Source organism: Sugiyamaella lignohabitans, chromosome B (genome assembly GCF_001640025.1).
Source record: "Sugiyamaella lignohabitans strain CBS 10342 chromosome B, complete sequence".
Lineage (NCBI taxonomy): Eukaryota > Fungi > Ascomycota > Dipodascomycetes > Dipodascales > Trichomonascaceae > Sugiyamaella > Sugiyamaella lignohabitans.
Window position 1 is genome coordinate 631937 of NC_031674.1, and position 15850 is coordinate 647786.

Sequence of the window (15850 nt, forward strand, 5' to 3'; positions counted from 1 at the left end):
TTAATACAATACAATTCGAGAAATTAAATCCTATTCTTTATATATCACAAGGGGCCACTCCCGTGTGTACCAGATTGCGGCTGCTTAGTTTGGCTGTTTTTGATTCCAACCTATTTAACGCCGCTGGATTAATCTAATTTACAGATTTGATTCTCAATTGACGAGAGGGGGGAGAGTAGCCCTATTGGACCATTAAGAAATATGAGCAGTGAAATATGAGCAAAAGCAAACTCTGGGACAGTTTCATTCACCATAAATAGCAAGTTTTAAAACGACTGCTGCTCGCTGATAACTCTGTAGACCCCTATTCTATTTCGGCCTGTTTATAGCACGTTTCATTGCGTCGAGCACCAGACACCCCAGAATCTCAGGGACCCCCAGCAGCGCTCGCGAAGCGAGCACAACGGGGTCTGGGGCAGCGCCCCAGCCGCCGGAGGCACGTCCCCCTTCAGCCAGCCTCCGGCGGCTGGGGCTTCGCCCCAGACCCCACTGCTCCTCTCGCTGCACTCGAGTCGTGCTCCGGGACGAGTCTGGCAGCTTTGGGTGGAGGGCAGGTTGGGCTCAATTAGGCAGTATCAGGGGTATTTCTGTATCGAGTTAAAAGTGGGAGCAAAAAACGAGCATACCGTCTAGTCAAAGTGGCCGAGTGGTTTTAAGGCGTTGCCCTGCTATGCTCTAAGCACATATAGTCAGGCATTGGGCTCTGCCCGCGCAGGTTCGAATCCTGTCTTTGACGTTTTTTTGCAGTTAGTTGCTTTTATTTCCGTGGAATTTCCGTTGGTTTCGTGTGGTTTCCTTTTTTTGCGACCGTGATCACCTGTCTGGTACTTTGTTCTCGTATTCTGGCAATTGTGGTTAGCGCGATGCCATTACACTAGTTGCTATTGTGGAAAACCCCGCGAACATTCACGCGGGGAATCTGGGGGCAACTCCGAACTGTGAACTAAATTTAGGTCGGACCACAAGGGAAGCTGGAGCCGCCTGGTGCAATTTATATAAAAAGAAAAGCAAAAATTCGCATCCTTTTCCGACCATGGAACAAACCCCCCATCCTTCATAACCCGACTTATCCATTCAATGGCCCAACCGTACCCCACCATTGTCTCGCCGAACTTCACCCATGAATGGCACAATTCTCATGGCGCCTCATTTGCCGCCTCGGAGATCCCAGTTCTTCCTGCGGAGAAAGGCGGGTGCAACTGTGGCTGAGGCGGAGCTCCATTTGTCGAGGTGAACAAATGACCCCACAAAGTAGGATATGAGTAGTGTGCTGATTTACCAACTATTTTACAAAATGAGCCAACATTTTAAGAACGGCGGACTTAATTCCGAATAAGATATTTCAATGTGCCTTTGTCAGTTTTAGTAATGAATATTTCACTGATCTACTAGTGGGGGATCTTCACGTCAAGGTGTGCGCATTTTTAGCAACCTTTGAAGGTTGCACGGTCCACATGGATACCACCGGCCTCGGCAGGTGAACCCGGCTAGTCCTTTAGTTTGACAATTCTTTCCACTGTTAATTTCATTCTAGTTCAAATTGTTCGACCCTTTGTAGTTAACACCAATTGACTCGGAACCGCCTGCGTTATATCCGCAAACTAAAACTGAAAGATGCTAATGATACATGCTACTTTAAGCCACTTATTGTACATGCTGGTGCTGGTACTGCTGCTGCTGCTACGCTACTGCTGCTGCCGCTGAAGAAATTAGTCAGTGTGGTAACTAAATGTACAATTAAATGTACAACTAAATGTACAACTAAATGTATAATTAGATGTACAAAAAGCTGCCCATATCTCGGTACGTTTCGGTGCAGATTGGTGTACACTCCATGTGGAACGTTCATGGCCTAGTGCTGACAATCGGACAAGCTCCGGCATATGGCCAAGCTATGGGCCATTGAATATCGGGATCGACCACCCAAATCTAAGTGACGTAATACTATAACTGCAGTTCACAAAGCAAGATTCAGTTTAAAGGCTGTACTCCGATGCAGGTACAGGTACGGTAAAAGTTTATAGAAATCATTAGAAAACAAAGAGACATATCTTTATATGCCATGAGCATAACGCCCTTTACTTTGACTATTAATTAATAAATAACCAACCGGTTTTATTGTTCACCTATTTAAGGTTGTCTCTTAAATTAGGTCTTAATTTAACAACTACTAAATAGGCAAACAAGAAATACACCCCCTGCTACTCCTTAACCCAAATGGCCATCACGTGATTTCAAGGATTCAAAAGCGGCAGTTGAAAAATCATAAATGGTTAGACCGAACCACATCTGTACATTCAGTAACGGGATGCAGGTCACACTTCTATTTTGAGTTAAGCGACGTCAATCAATATCCATTCAAGGATATCAGCATGTCGACAGTGCAGGAGGCGGACCAATAAAATAACCAAAGTCAGATGTTCAAGATCGGATCACGGCGCTGATGTGCAAAAACATGTGTCTATCGAGAGGGGTAGACTAAAATAAACAAAGTCCCCAGCCAAAAGTACATAGTATTCCTCCCGCAGATGTCTAACATTGCTTCCCACAACCAGAGAAATGTAAGGAAAATCGGAAATATACCCCGCTTTATTTTTTCACCACCAAAAAAAGGGCATGATTGACCGTTTTTCCTGCACCCCCGCCCTTAATCTCCCCCCCCCCCCCCCCCCCCCCCACCTCCAATTGCCTATGAACGATGTTCCATCGAGGTCTAGCCATCAGGAACCGTTTTTCAGCATGTATATATATATATGGGTGTGTCGATTAGTATGATGGATTTTCTGGAAGTTTATACCATCCGTCAACACACATTCGTTAGCGTGTCAACCATTAAGCCAATTAATTGTACAATTTAAGCTTAAAGTCATTCGCTCTAATAAAGATCCAATTGACAAAATAAGCATGATTAGCAATTTTGTCCGTTCGGTTGGTTTGGCTGTAGTCGCGGTAAGCGCTGCCAACGCCGCCTGTACTCCTGATGCTGCTGCTGAGTCATTGTCCAGTCAAATTTCTGCCATTTCGTCTCAAGCCGCTTCACTCAGTTCTGATATTGCTGCTTTCTCCGACAGCAGTGATGTTAATGGAGCTCTAAGTATCCAAAATGGTGCTTCTACCTTACAAGCTATTTTGAGTTCTGCTACTGCTGCTGCTAGCGCTGTTGCTTCTCCTGCTTCTGTATGTGACAGTCAATTAGGCGCATCGGCTTTGGATTCCGCTGTTGATCCTATTGTAGGTGTCTTGAATGAACTGGTCGATAAATATAGTGTGTTTACCAGTGGCTTGGTTGGTAGTGTTGCACCTGGTCTTATCTCAGGTGATATTTCCGGAATGCAAGCCTTGTCCGTGAATTTGGAGGGCCAAGCTTATGACAAATTCGATTGTTCTGTTTTGGCTGATGTTATTAGTGACTTTTCTAAGATTGACGCTGCTTTTGCTGCTGCCGCCAGTAAATATTCAGTGACAATTGCTTCTAGTCCTAGTCCATCTAGCAGTGCTTGTTCATCATCTGCTGCTCCTTCATCATCTGCTGCTCCTTCGTCGTCTGCTGCTGCCTCTTCTGCTGCTGCTTCGTCTGCCGCTGCTTCATCTGCTGCTGCCTCTTCTGCTGCTGCCTCTTCTGCTGCTGCCTCTTCTGCTGCTGCTTCGTCTGCCGCTGCTTCATCTGCTGCTGCCTCTTCTGCCGCTGCTTCATCTGCTGCTGCCTCTTCTGCTGCTGCCTCTTCTGCCGCTGCTTCTTCTGCCGCTGCTTCGTCTGCTGCTGCTTCGTCTGCTGCTGCTTCATCTGCCGCTGCTTCATCTGCCGCTGCTTCGTCTGCTGCTGCTTCATCTGCCGCTGCTTCATCTGCCGCTGCTTCATCTGCCGCTGCTTCGTCTGCTGCTGCTTCATCTGCTGCTGCTTCGTCTGCTGCTCCACCTCCTCCTGCTAGCTCGGCCCCCGCAACTTCCTGTGGTGCTCCAACCGGAGCTGTCTCCAGCCTTGTCAGTGCCTTCTCTGCTCTTCAATCTGACTCTGCCGTCACTGACAAGGATGTCAACTCGTTTGAAGCATCTCAGGGAATTAATGGTGCTTTGGCTATTCAAGAGAGTGAACCCAATATTCAGACTGATCTCAATAATGCTGTGGCTGCTGCTAAGCAAATCACTGATGTCGATTCTTGTGCTATCAAGCAAATCACCGACTCTGCCAACTCCGTGACTCCTGTTGTTGTTCAGTTGTTGAATGATCTTAGTGGCAAGGCTTCTGACTTCCAAAGTGTTGGAGCTGGTAGCATTGTTCAAAATGATTTGAGTCAATTGTTCTCTTCATTCACCGATCTTGAGTCGGCTGCTTATGCTCTTAGCTGTCCACTTGTCGAGGCTGTTTCACCTGATTTCAAATCTATTGAAGCTGGTTTCTCCTCTGCTTTTGCTGCTTTCAGTGCTAGTCCTTCCAACAGTGCTCCCACTCCTCCAGCTTCTTGTAGTGCAAGTGCCACCTCTGGAGCCCCTACTGGATCTTCGGCTTCATCCAACCTTACTACTTCGGGAGTTCCTTCATCTGGCGCTGCTGGATCTTCTGCTCCTGCTCCTACTGGTTCTTCTGCCTCTTCTAACCTCACTGCTACCTCATTGTCCCCAACCTCTGCTGCTGCTTCATCCCCTGCTCCTACATCTTCCAGTGGTCCCAGTGGTCCTGTCACTACCGCCACTATTGATGCCGATTTGGCTGCCATTGAAGCTGCTGTCAGAGCCCTTTTGGCCGCCTTGACTGCACTTCCTAATAACCCTGGTAATGTTGCTTCTGCTTTTGACCAACTTACTGGTGCTCTTGGAAAGTTCATTACTGATTTGGCATCCTTCGTTGCTAGCAATTTGGCTAAGAGAGCTGACACTTCTGCAAGTGCATTTGCTGCCAATGCTGCTCTCCAGGCTGTCGAACAAATTGCTACTGCTATTGGCTATTTCACTCAATTCCATGACTCTGTCGTTTCTGCTGGTTTGACTAGTGATGCTGTTTCTGACATTCAGAGCTTAGCTGCCACTGGTATCAAGATTCTCTCTCAATTCGGCGTTGACTGCCAAGACGGTGGACTTAACGCTGCTATTGCTGCTGCCAATTCTGCTTATGGTACTTCTGTTGCTTCTGCCACTTTTGGTTCTACCTGTGTTACCACTGTCACTGCTAATGCCACTGCTTACACTACGGTCACCAGTCTTACTACTCTCACTGTTCCTTGTTCTACTTCTGGTTCCAGTACTTTCTACAGCACAATTACCGAAGAGGTTACTAAGACCATTCCATGTGAGAAGTGTGCTGAGAAGACTACTGCTGCTGCCGCTTCTTACACTACCATTACTAGTCTCACCACTGTCACCGTTCCTTGTTCAACTTCCGCTGGTACTACCTACTTTAGTACTATTACTAAGGAAGTTACTGTTACTGTCCCTTGTCCTTCTGGAACTCCTGCTCCTGCTCCTGCCCCTGCTCCTGCACCGGCCCCAGCTCCTTCTCCTGCCCCTGCTCCGGCTCCAGCTCCAGCACCTGCCCCTGCTCCTGCTCCCGTTGAAACCTCTCCTGCTCCCGCCCCTGCGCCTTCTCCAGCTCCTGCTCCAGCTCCTGCTCCTGCCCCTGCACCCGCTCCAGCTCCAGCTCCTGAGACTACTGGAGAGGCCCCAGCTCAAAGCAATTCTGCTTCGGGACTTGCTGTTTCTGCCATGCTTGGCTTAGTAGCTGCGGGAATGGTTTTCTTCGTGTAATATGATTTGTGATTTGTTTACTTCTCTTCTTCCCTTTTAATGATTTTGGCCTTACGAAATAAAATTATATGTATCAATAATATATTCTGTTTGTTATGAACCATCTAATAATCTGTTGGCATTATTTAGGATTAGCATTGAAATTGAAAATTAACAAAAAAAGAGAAGAAAGGGTCGAAAAACAAAAAGATAATGACACCTAAGGGATTCGAACCCTTGCATCTTGCGATATTAGAATACTCTCTTGTGAGAAGAGAAAGCTAGTAGCTTGAGTCTAACGCCTTAACCGCTCGGCCAAAGTGTCCTATTGTTAAAAAATTTAGGGTTCGATTTTTGCTGGTCTGCATTTTTACTTTTGTGTAATTTTTTTCAAAGCCGAAAACACGCCTTTTTTTGACCATATAGGTCCAGAAAATCTACCTCTGGCATCGTTTCATTATTGCTTTGATTGTGAGAAACAATAATCAATCATGTTTGAACCTCTTTTATATGTATACAATTTGACTGCGATCACCCGGTAGCGGGCCGATTTTCCTAGAACGCCTTGAATATTACTTTGTCTCTACAATCTATGGAACCAACCGGGTTGAAGTCTAAAGAAGCCAGCTAAATAGCCAGCAGCGGTTAAAATAAGAGCGTCGCTCTGGGGTGCTGTGAAAATGATTTGATTTGTCTTAGCTTGAGTTTGAGAGAAAGATAAACACTGGGATACCTCAGGGATCACCGATCTCACCCTTGCTATTTCTAATCTACTCGAGTCCTCTCTACTCTATAGTACAGGAGAATGGCGGCAAAGTTATCGGTTTCGTAGATGACATTACAATTTACGTTACAGGCAAAAGCAGAGATGAGAACACCAAGCGACTTAGTAACATCTTACAGAAGTGTCATGAATGGGCAACGTCAGCACATACCGCTATCGACTACGGAGAAAAGCTGGGCTTCATGCATGTAGACAATCAAAGAACCTCAAAGAAACGACAGTTAAGGTTGGTTTTACCTTCAGGGGAGCGACGACAGGCTTCACCCACGCTCAAATTATTGGGAGTGACGTTAGATAGTCAGTGGAAGTTCTCCAAACATGTTGAAGCGATAGCGATAAAGGGGAAAATGGTCTTAGGAATTATACGCCGATTGGGGGGAATAACCTGGGGTGTCACAGGGGCTTCGATGCGCAACCTATACCAAGGCTGTGTAAGACCCATATTGGAGTACGCAAGTCCAGTGTGGTATCCTAAGATAACCAAACAAGAACGGGAGCAGCTCCAACGCATTCAAAATACGGGATTACGAGCCATATTGGGTGGTTATCATCAAACACCCATCGATTGCCTCCATAGAGATACTGACATCATGCCTTTAGAGCAACGATATGATACCTTACAGGATAATTATATCGTGCGACTACATCGTAATGTGGATCCTGAGAACCCAGTTAATGCTGAGTCTACATGGTGGAGAAAGCATATGGAACACAATGAGTTGGTCCAACGACTCTATGAGGTTCTACCCAAAGAGGAAATCTTTCAAGACCGGATTCGACGACGGAAACCGCCGTGGAAGAAAGAGGACATGGAATCTGAAAGTAAAGCCTGGAAGGTCAAGAGTGAACTAAAGAAAAAGATTTATCAAAGACATCACACAATATGGGAAACACAATACCGGACGTCTGCAAAAGGAGAGTTTTACCGGTCATATACTCTTCCAAGGTTATATAATGCAGACCACAAAAACCCTTTGAGATATTTCTTAAATGAATGCTCAAAGAATGAACTCAGTAAACTGGTGCAGTTACGAACAGCCAAAGGAGCGTTTGGAATGTTCTTCAAGAGGTTTAAAATCAACAACCGACCCCATCAATGTGAATGTGGAGAGGAAGAAGATGTTAAACATCTATTATGTGAGTGCCCAGTCACTGAAAATCATCGTCAGATCTTACGTGATGCTTCTGCGACGCTAGATATAAAAGTCCTCCTTGATTCCAAGAAGGGCTTAAAAGCGGTATTGGCTTTTTTGGCCAAAGCTCCGCAATTACTTTAGACGTTGTTCTCTTATGGTAGAGATGACTAGTACCGGTTTTTTCCCAGTAAGCGTTAATAAAGGTGTAAACCTGGTAGCTGAACCGTTTTCCCGTGTACTCATTAAAATATTATAAATCATTTTGATATCTTAATGGGGAATCCAGTGGCGTCAAAAATATTGAATTCAAAAAAGCCAAAGTAAACAGCCTGTAATCAGGTAAAAAAGTGAGCAGTCCTCCTGGTAATGTGTAAATGATGGGATTTGAAATTATTTGAATTGTATTAATTATGTATAGTATAGGACTTTAAACAAGATTTATTATTATTATTATTAGCTTGAGTTTTCTGTGTGGCATCTGGAACTACGATATATATATATATATATATTCAATTTGGGTTTAATCATGTTCTTGTGGTTATATCTACTCGACCGATTATTAAAAATATGGGATATATTCTTTGCCATTGATGAAGCCAGAAGAAATCTATACGCAAGGAAATTAGATCACAATGCTACCAAAAATGGGAGGTAGAGTACACTCAGTCGCCGAAAGGAGCTTTTTACCGGTCCTTCACAGCTCCCCGGCTCTACTCTACAAAGCACGCGAATGCACTGCGACCTTTTCTTTATGAAAGTCCGCGAGGAGAACTAAGCAAGTTGGTTCAGTTAAGAACGGGTATGGGTGCAATGGGCTCGTTCTTTCAGAGATTTCGAATCAGTAATCGTAGATATGATTGCCGATGTGGAGTTGAAGAAACGGTGGAGCATATCCTCCGAGACTGTCCACTTACTGAACAACATCGACCGATCCTCCGCGACGCATCCCGTGAGCTGGATCTACCATCTCTTCTTGATACCCGAAAGGGTCTCAAAGCGGTCGCCTCCTTCCTTAAGGCGAATCCGTCACTTTTAAGCTAAGATAGCACGTTCTCTGAGGAGAATCAGCTAGCAGCGGTTTCCCCTGACCACTGGAGTAAATATTAAGGTTACTCAAAGGTGTTCAGGTTTTCCACTGCTCGGAAAGGGAGGTTCTGGGGAATCCGGCCTATCTAGCGCACATGTTGAAACCAACACGAAGGTATAGCCTGTAGGGGGCCAATAGTAGAATAGTCCTACTATCATTACGAGAGTATAGTAATATTTTTAATGTTGTTGTATAATTGTGTTAGGACTTTAATATTGATTATTATTATTATTATTATTATGCCATTGATGATTGTATCATTATTGAGTTTTACTGGCCTGTTTGCTAATAATAATAATAATAATTAATCAATATTAAAGTCCTAACACAATTATACAATATCACTATACTCTCGTAATGATAGTAGGACTATTCTACTATTGGCCCCCTACAGGCTATACCTTCGTGTTGGTTTCAACATGTGCGCTAGATAGGCCGGATTCCCCAGAACCTCCCTTTCCGAGCAGTGGAAAACCTGAACACCTTTGAGTAACCTTAGTATTTACTCCAGTGGTCAGGGGAAACCGCTGCTAGCTAATTCTCCTTAGAGAACGTGCTATCTTAGCTTAAAAGTGACGGATTCGCCTTAAGGAAGGAGGCGACCGCTTTGAGACCCTTTCGGGTATCAAGAAGAGATGGTAGATCCAACTCACGGGATGCTTCGCGGAGGATCTGTCGATGTTCTTCAGTAAGTGGACAGTCTCGGAGGATATGCTCCACCGTTTCTTCAACTCCACATCGGCAATCATATCTACGATTACTGATTCGAAATCTCTGAAAGAACGAGCCCATTGCACCCATACCCGTTCTTAACTGAACCAACTTGCTTAGTTCTCCTCGCGGACTTTCATAAAGAAAAGGTCGCAGTGCATTCGCGTGCTTTGTAGAGTAGAGCCGGGGAGCTGTGAAGGACCGGTAAAAAGCTCCTTTCGGCGACTGAGTGTACTCTATCTCCCATTTTTGGTAGCATTGTGATCTAATTTCCTTGCGTATAGATTTCTTCTGGCTGCTTGCTTTGGATATGGCTTCACTGTCTCTGGAAGCCCACGGGGGTTTCCAAAGTCTGTACCTGTCCTTTTTGATGTCCGTAGCTTCAACTGTCCTATACAATTCATCCAATCGGTCACCCAGTATGGTTCCAGAATATAGCTTTCTAGCTCGAATGCGGTGGGGGTTATACCTATGAAGGTCACGATGGAGTCGTACTAAATAATATTGTTCGGTTTCCAGCATTCTATGCTCAACAGGGGGGATTTCCGCGTCTCGGTGGAGGCTGTCAATGGCCGTTGGTTTGTAGGCCCCTAAGATACTTCGAAGAGCTGCATTTTGGATCCTTTGGATAGCCTCTTTTAATCCTTTGCCGATTCGATTGTACCAAATTGGACTGGCATACTCGAGTATCGGCCTAACACAGCTTTTGTAGAGGCATCTCATGGTAGCGCCAGTTACTCCTCGAGTAACTCCTCCCAAGCGACGAATGATATTTAACGCTGACTGGCCTTTGCTGATTACTGATTTAGCGTGCTCGTCGAACTTAAGTTGGCGGTCTATAGTGACTCCTAATAACCTTAGGGAGCCAGTTGCCTGAATTCTCTCCCCCGTGGGGAGTATGAGCCGCCTACACCCCTTTGGAGTTACACGTTTCGCAATGTGCATGAATCCCAGCTTCTCGCCGTAGTCAATAAACGCATGTGCTGAAGTTGCCCATTCATGGCATCGAGCCAAGATATTGCTCAGCTTGGCCGTGTTTTCTGCGTATCTGGTGCTCGATACATAGATGGTGATATCGTCAATGAATCCAATGACTTTGCCGCCCATGCTTTTGATCAACGGATATAGCGGGCTCGTGTATATCAGGAATAGTAGTGGGGATATGGGCGAGCCCTGAGGAATACCCGTTGCTATTCTACGCTCTTTGGTACGCTTCCCATCAATCACCAGGCTTGTTCGTCTTCCTCTCATGAATTGGTAAACCCAGTTCTGCACTGCTGTAGGTAGCCCCATTCCCCCCATAGTGTCGAGGAGCGTGTCCCGGTGGACGTGATCAAAAGCTCCTTTGATATCTATGGCAAGGACTGAAGTAACCTGACCCCTCTTCATTCGTTTTTCAGCGTGATGCACAAGCTTGTGGGCTGCTTCCACTGCGGAGGAGCCATGGCGACCACCATACTGATCTACTGGCAGCATTCCACTGGTTAGAGCTGTCAGTCGACGTTGCATAATCTTCTCCAGAACTTTGCCTAGTGTACTCAGTAGTGTAATCGGCCGGTAGGACCGCGCCAATGTAGGATCTCGCTTTCGTTTGGGAATAACGACAGTGATTCCTTCTCGAAAGCATTTTGGATGATAGCCAACTCTAATGCAGTACTTTAGAAGGCCCTTCAGCAATTTACGGAAGCGTTTCACTACCCACGCTCTTTTGATAGCGACGGTTTTGACTCCATCAGGCCCGGGAGCCTTGTGAGGCGCTTGATCGCGTATGGCGTCTTCGATTTCTTGCGTACGTAGGCTCTTCCATTGGCCGGTTTTGACCACTTTGAGCACTCTTCTCGTCGACGGCGTGACATGCGGAAACAATCCCCGATAAAGTTCGTCTTCCTGCTCTTCAAATGTTTGAGCCAATTCGCCGGTTTCCAACCGGAGGGCGGGCATTACCGATTCTTGTTCGCGAGGTTTGATCATCTTATGTGCGTCATAAATTTCGCCTCCACGACGTGAGGCGAGGAATGAGTTCCAGGTGGTGTTCTTAGCCTCTAGAATCTTAGAGGCATACTCCTCATTAGCTTGCTGCCGCAGCCTTATATTCTCCTCAGTGGGCTTACTGCGAGCTCGTCTTCGAGCTCTACCAACGTCGCGCTTGGCCTGTCGTAATTCAGGTGTCCACCACCTCTTGCTCCTAGGAACAATCTTCAATTTTGGCACCGTCTCATCCAAACAGTTACAGAGCAATCCAATAAGCTTTGAGGCGTATCTGTCTGCGACTTTGTGTGTAGATTTTCCATTGCTGTAGCCCCGGAGTTCCTTAGGAATGGTTACCATAGCCGCTCGGGAGTTCAAAACCTTCTCGAAATTTTCCCAATCAGCCCGCTTATAATTGTACCTTCCACCATAGGTTTGAAGCAACTCAATGGCTAATGGATTGGTGTCGATCCTCCATTTCTGAAGGTAATGGTCGGAGCCTACATCTTCACTCTTCTCTGGCGTGATGGTTATGTTTGGGGTTGTGAATGTTAAATCAATCGTATTGCCAAAAATATGAGTTGGAACATTCGGCACCGTAGCTAGTAGGAGTCCATTGTCGTTAACCCAGTCTGCCCAGCTATTTGCCTCTCGGGTGACGTGCTCAGTGCTCTGCCACATGGGATGATGAAGATTAAAATCTCCTGCGATAATAATGAGTTCTGGAATTTGAGGAAGTAAAGTCTTGTAATATTCCACTGGGTGGATATCTTCGCTTATGCGGTTGTAGATGTTAGTGATATAAAGTTGACCAATTTGGATAGTTACCACATTCTCGGTGGTGAGTTCCCCCACCATTTTCAGTTGAGACTGGCCGTATATTCTCTTGTTGATATAAGTTATTGCGTTGATTCTCCCTGTCTGGGACTGTGTGTGGACGGCTACCCAAGCACTATGTTGGATCGGGTGCTGTCCCAGGTTGAGACCCGGCTCCTGGAGTAGAAGTAGGTCGAAGTCTGCAAACATGTCCTGGACATGGTGTGTTACCGATATTTGCTTTTGGCAGTTCAGCTGGGCTACTCGCAAAGGAGCGGTCAGCTTATTGTCGTTCAACTTCGTTCTCTGATTCATTAGGCGAAGTGGTGCCTGAAGAAGCGGCACTGAGGGTTTCGACGTGTTGTGAAAGGGCAACCAACGAGGGAAGCGACGTATTGGTGCTGGAAGAAACAGCGCTCTGAGGTTCGCGAGGCGGAGGGTGGGAATCTGAAGTTGACTCCTCTCCTAACAAAACCGCATTGCGGGATTCAGCCTGTTGTGATGTTACAGTCGGTGGGGATTGCAATGAAGTGCCGGAAGAAGCAGCACTGTCAGGTTCGCCAGGCGAAGTGGAAGAATCCGAAGTGGGATCTGATACCTTGTTGGAAGAAGCATCGTTGAGTGATTCAGCGTATTGGGAAGTGGCAGTCAGGGGAGACTGCGATGGAGTGTCGGAAGAAGCGACACGACTTTGTCCTGGGCTGGTGCCAGAAGAAGCGGCACTGTCAGGTTCGCCAGGCGAAGTGGAAGAATCCGAAGTGGGATCTGATACCTTGTTGGAGGAAGCACCGTTGAGAGATTCAGCGTGTTGGGAAGTGGCAGTCAGTGGAGACTGAGTTGGAGTGCCAGAAGAAGCGGCACTACTTTGTCCTGGACGTCGGATGAGAGTTACCGGTCGGATTGGACCGCGTTTGTCGCTAGCAGCCTGCCACGGGTAAACTCTCCGCTTCATGTCGGCGCACAGGAGACCGTAACGCAGAAGCTTGTTGCATTCAGTCAATGAAACCAGAGTGATAACTATAGACATAGCCTTCGTCGTGGGGTCGGACATTCTTTTGGGCGTGAGCCACCGGATAGGGCTTGCCAACTTCACATCGTTCGCAAACTCGATTTCTTCTTGATATTCATCTAAGTTGGTGTCCTTCGGGATTCCATGGACTACACACTTATACCAAGGGGTGTTATCTATGACCTCACCGTACTGTTGAATAGTCTCTGTAAACTTCTCAGGGATATCGCCTTTGAAATGGACTCTGACATTATTCTTGGGCGTGAGCGTAAGAGCCACGACCGATTTCCCTTCACCCATTTGCTGATTAAGTTTACTTACCAGCTCACTGCGTGAAGGTACGTCGGGTCCAAGTTTGACAACCTTGAAATTAGACCGGGCTGGTAGACTGGCAACCTTCTGGGCTGCTTCGACCGCCTCCTGTTCGCGTATTATTGCTGCTAGATCCACAGATTGAAGTTTATTTGCTACCCATTTCTTGGCATGGGTAACTTCTCGGCGCATGAGGCCAGCTTTGGCTTGAACACGAGCTTCAGTTGCCGCAGTCTGCTCCGCGAATTTAAATTCACGAGAATTACTCTCACGCACCATCTTGCCTGCGTAAGTCGCGAGGCTTTCTTGACTCTTCTCTACCGTTTTAAGGCGTTCTTCTAGGTAGGCAATTTTCTCTTTGTGCTTAGTCTCGCTTGCGGCTACGTGTTTACGTAGAGCTATCAACTCATTGTCTTTGGCTGCGCTGTCCTTCTTAATCCTTTCCATTGCGGTATTATACTTGTTGATAGTGGCGTTACTCTGTTTAATTACTTCTTCTTGTTGTTTAATGAGTTTAGCTTGTTGGTTGTTGGTTTGTTTAAATGCTTCTTCTTGTTGTTTAAGGAGTTTGGCTTGTTGGTTGCTGGTTTCGGCTTGTTGATTGTTGATTGCTTTGAGCTTCTCAATTTCTGACGCAAGCTCCGCCATAGACGCGGCGTCCTTCACCAAATTAATTGTTTCAGGCTCAGTAGGAATCGGGGTGGCTTCAAAGTATTCATCTTCGGCTTCAGAGCAGTCGGTTACTTCATCCCAGGGAGGTGAGCGCGTCGACGCGTTTTCCATTGCGTCGTTGCTTGCGCGTTCCTCCATGGCTTGAGGCTCCATCACGTCCGGAGACCGCTGAGTGCGGGTGCGCTCGGGGTTGTCAAGTAACTGAAATAAAGGTCGGCTTGAATTTCGCGTTGTTCTGGTCTTATTCGTGGTGTTTATGACCATTCAATTATTAAAAATTCAATCAAAAACTTGCATCCTGTTTGCTGCCTGCTTTCTTCGTGCCTATGTCCCTGAAATAGGGTGCATATTACCAATGTATCTTCCAATATGTAACCCCAGGTCTTCAACAACCATTAAGGATCTATTACGGAGACAAAAAGGGTAGATAGTGGGTAGAAGGGTCGTCAAAAAGAAAAAGAGATAATTGAGAAAAATATTCTGACATAGAACTAGGCAAAATCAAAACCAGAAATTGGGCGTATAGTCTAGTTGGTTATGGCGCTCGCTTAGCATGCGAGAGGTCTCCGGTTCAATTCCGGATTCGTCCATTTTTTTTTTTTCATTGTGAACCTGACGTGAGATGCTTTTTGTTTTTTGCACTCTGAGTCCACCCAACCCAAGTGCCAATAATGGCATGGAATAACCAGCATACATCAATTTTCCAGAATTTACACCCGAGCTAGCTGTTTTCTCCGGCTAACGATAGTTTTCCCGAAAGTACTGTGACACAGCTAGCTTTATGAACTTCCTAGTTGTCCCCATTTTAGCCTTCCCACTCTCTTTTATTTTGACTAATTGGTCATCGTAAGTATAGAATGTCCGAAACCACCAACTATAGAGATCTGAAATGGTTGATCAGATCAAATGGATCCTATCGAAGTTACTATCAAATGTAGACGAAAAGAGAAGTCAGTTGAGAGCAGCCATTTTGGCTCAATCATTACACAGTCTAACTCCCATCGTATAAAAAAGTGAGTAAATGCTTCCTGTTTCACAAGCCAGCAAGAGTTAGATCACACGACGAGTCCCCTATAAGATAGATAATCTTGCATATACAGGCCATGCAAACGCACGGATCAGTTTGTTTGAAGTGAGAAATTGTAGATATTTATACCAATTGAGATTTAGAGAAATTGGCTAAATATTTTATTCAGCCATTGAACGTAGGTAAGTTAAAAAAAGATATACCTGGCAGAAGTTGATTTTATTTTGTCTATTTTGCACTCAACTTCCTTTGTACATGTGTAAAGAATTCATTACAGGGAAATCATAAAAGTTAAACTAGCGCCTTGTCTTCTAGCATAAACCCTTTGAGCCAACATAATAGACTTGATATAGTTATTGATTAATTTATTGCAAAACTGTTTACCGTCTCAGTTCTAGGCATCTAATCTATCAATGCATTATATCTTATATCATGCATTGCAGGTCTCGATTAATATCCGATCTGCAGAACGATCTCCACAGACGGGCACAGCTGAGTTCACCTCTTTATCCACCTCCTTCACTATAATTTGCTAGCAATATCAGTTTTGCTAAGAAACATAAACCAGGATATTACAAGGCGAACTGGTTAGAGGCCCTTTTTCTTAGTA

The 15850-nt window shown here is 45.6% G+C and overlaps 3 protein-coding genes and 3 non-coding genes across 6 annotated transcripts; 3 read left to right on the forward strand and 3 right to left on the reverse strand.

Annotated features, from left to right (window-relative positions):
* Positions 1-632: 632 nt before the first annotated feature.
* On the forward strand, positions 633-736 carry AWJ20_2193 (the record flags this gene model as incomplete). Its single annotated transcript has 1 exon — positions 633-736. It is a non-coding gene; the product is annotated as a tRNA-Ser (tRNA).
* A 2629-nt stretch (positions 737-3365) lies between these two features.
* AWJ20_2194 (uncharacterized protein) lies at positions 3366-4274 on the reverse strand (the record flags this gene model as incomplete). The annotated part of the gene is made up of 2 exons (XM_018879123.1): positions 3366-3978; positions 4249-4274. The coding sequence occupies 2 exons, from the start codon at positions 4272-4274 to the stop codon at positions 3366-3368; spliced, it is 639 nt and encodes a 212-aa protein (XP_018737069.1).
* Positions 4275-5932: 1658 nt separating this feature from the next.
* AWJ20_2195 lies at positions 5933-6043 on the reverse strand (the record flags this gene model as incomplete). Its single annotated transcript has 1 exon — positions 5933-6043. It is a non-coding gene; the product is annotated as a tRNA-Leu (tRNA).
* Positions 6044-6684: 641 nt separating this feature from the next.
* On the forward strand, positions 6685-7779 carry AWJ20_2196 (reverse transcriptase; the record flags this gene model as incomplete). The annotated part of the gene is made up of 1 exon (XM_018879124.1): positions 6685-7779. One exon carries the CDS (start codon positions 6685-6687, stop codon positions 7777-7779), a length of 1095 nt encoding a protein of 364 aa, XP_018737070.1.
* A 1507-nt stretch (positions 7780-9286) lies between these two features.
* POL92 (polyprotein of L1-like non-LTR retrotransposon Zorro 3) lies at positions 9287-12430 on the reverse strand (the record flags this gene model as incomplete). Its single annotated transcript, XM_018879125.1, has 1 exon — positions 9287-12430. The coding sequence occupies one exon, from the start codon at positions 12428-12430 to the stop codon at positions 9287-9289; it is 3144 nt and encodes a 1047-aa protein (XP_018737071.1).
* Positions 12431-14729: 2299 nt separating this feature from the next.
* On the forward strand, positions 14730-14803 carry AWJ20_2198 (the record flags this gene model as incomplete). The annotated part of the gene is made up of 1 exon: positions 14730-14803. It is a non-coding gene; the product is annotated as a tRNA-Ala (tRNA).
* Between the last annotated feature and the right edge of the window lie 1047 nt (positions 14804-15850).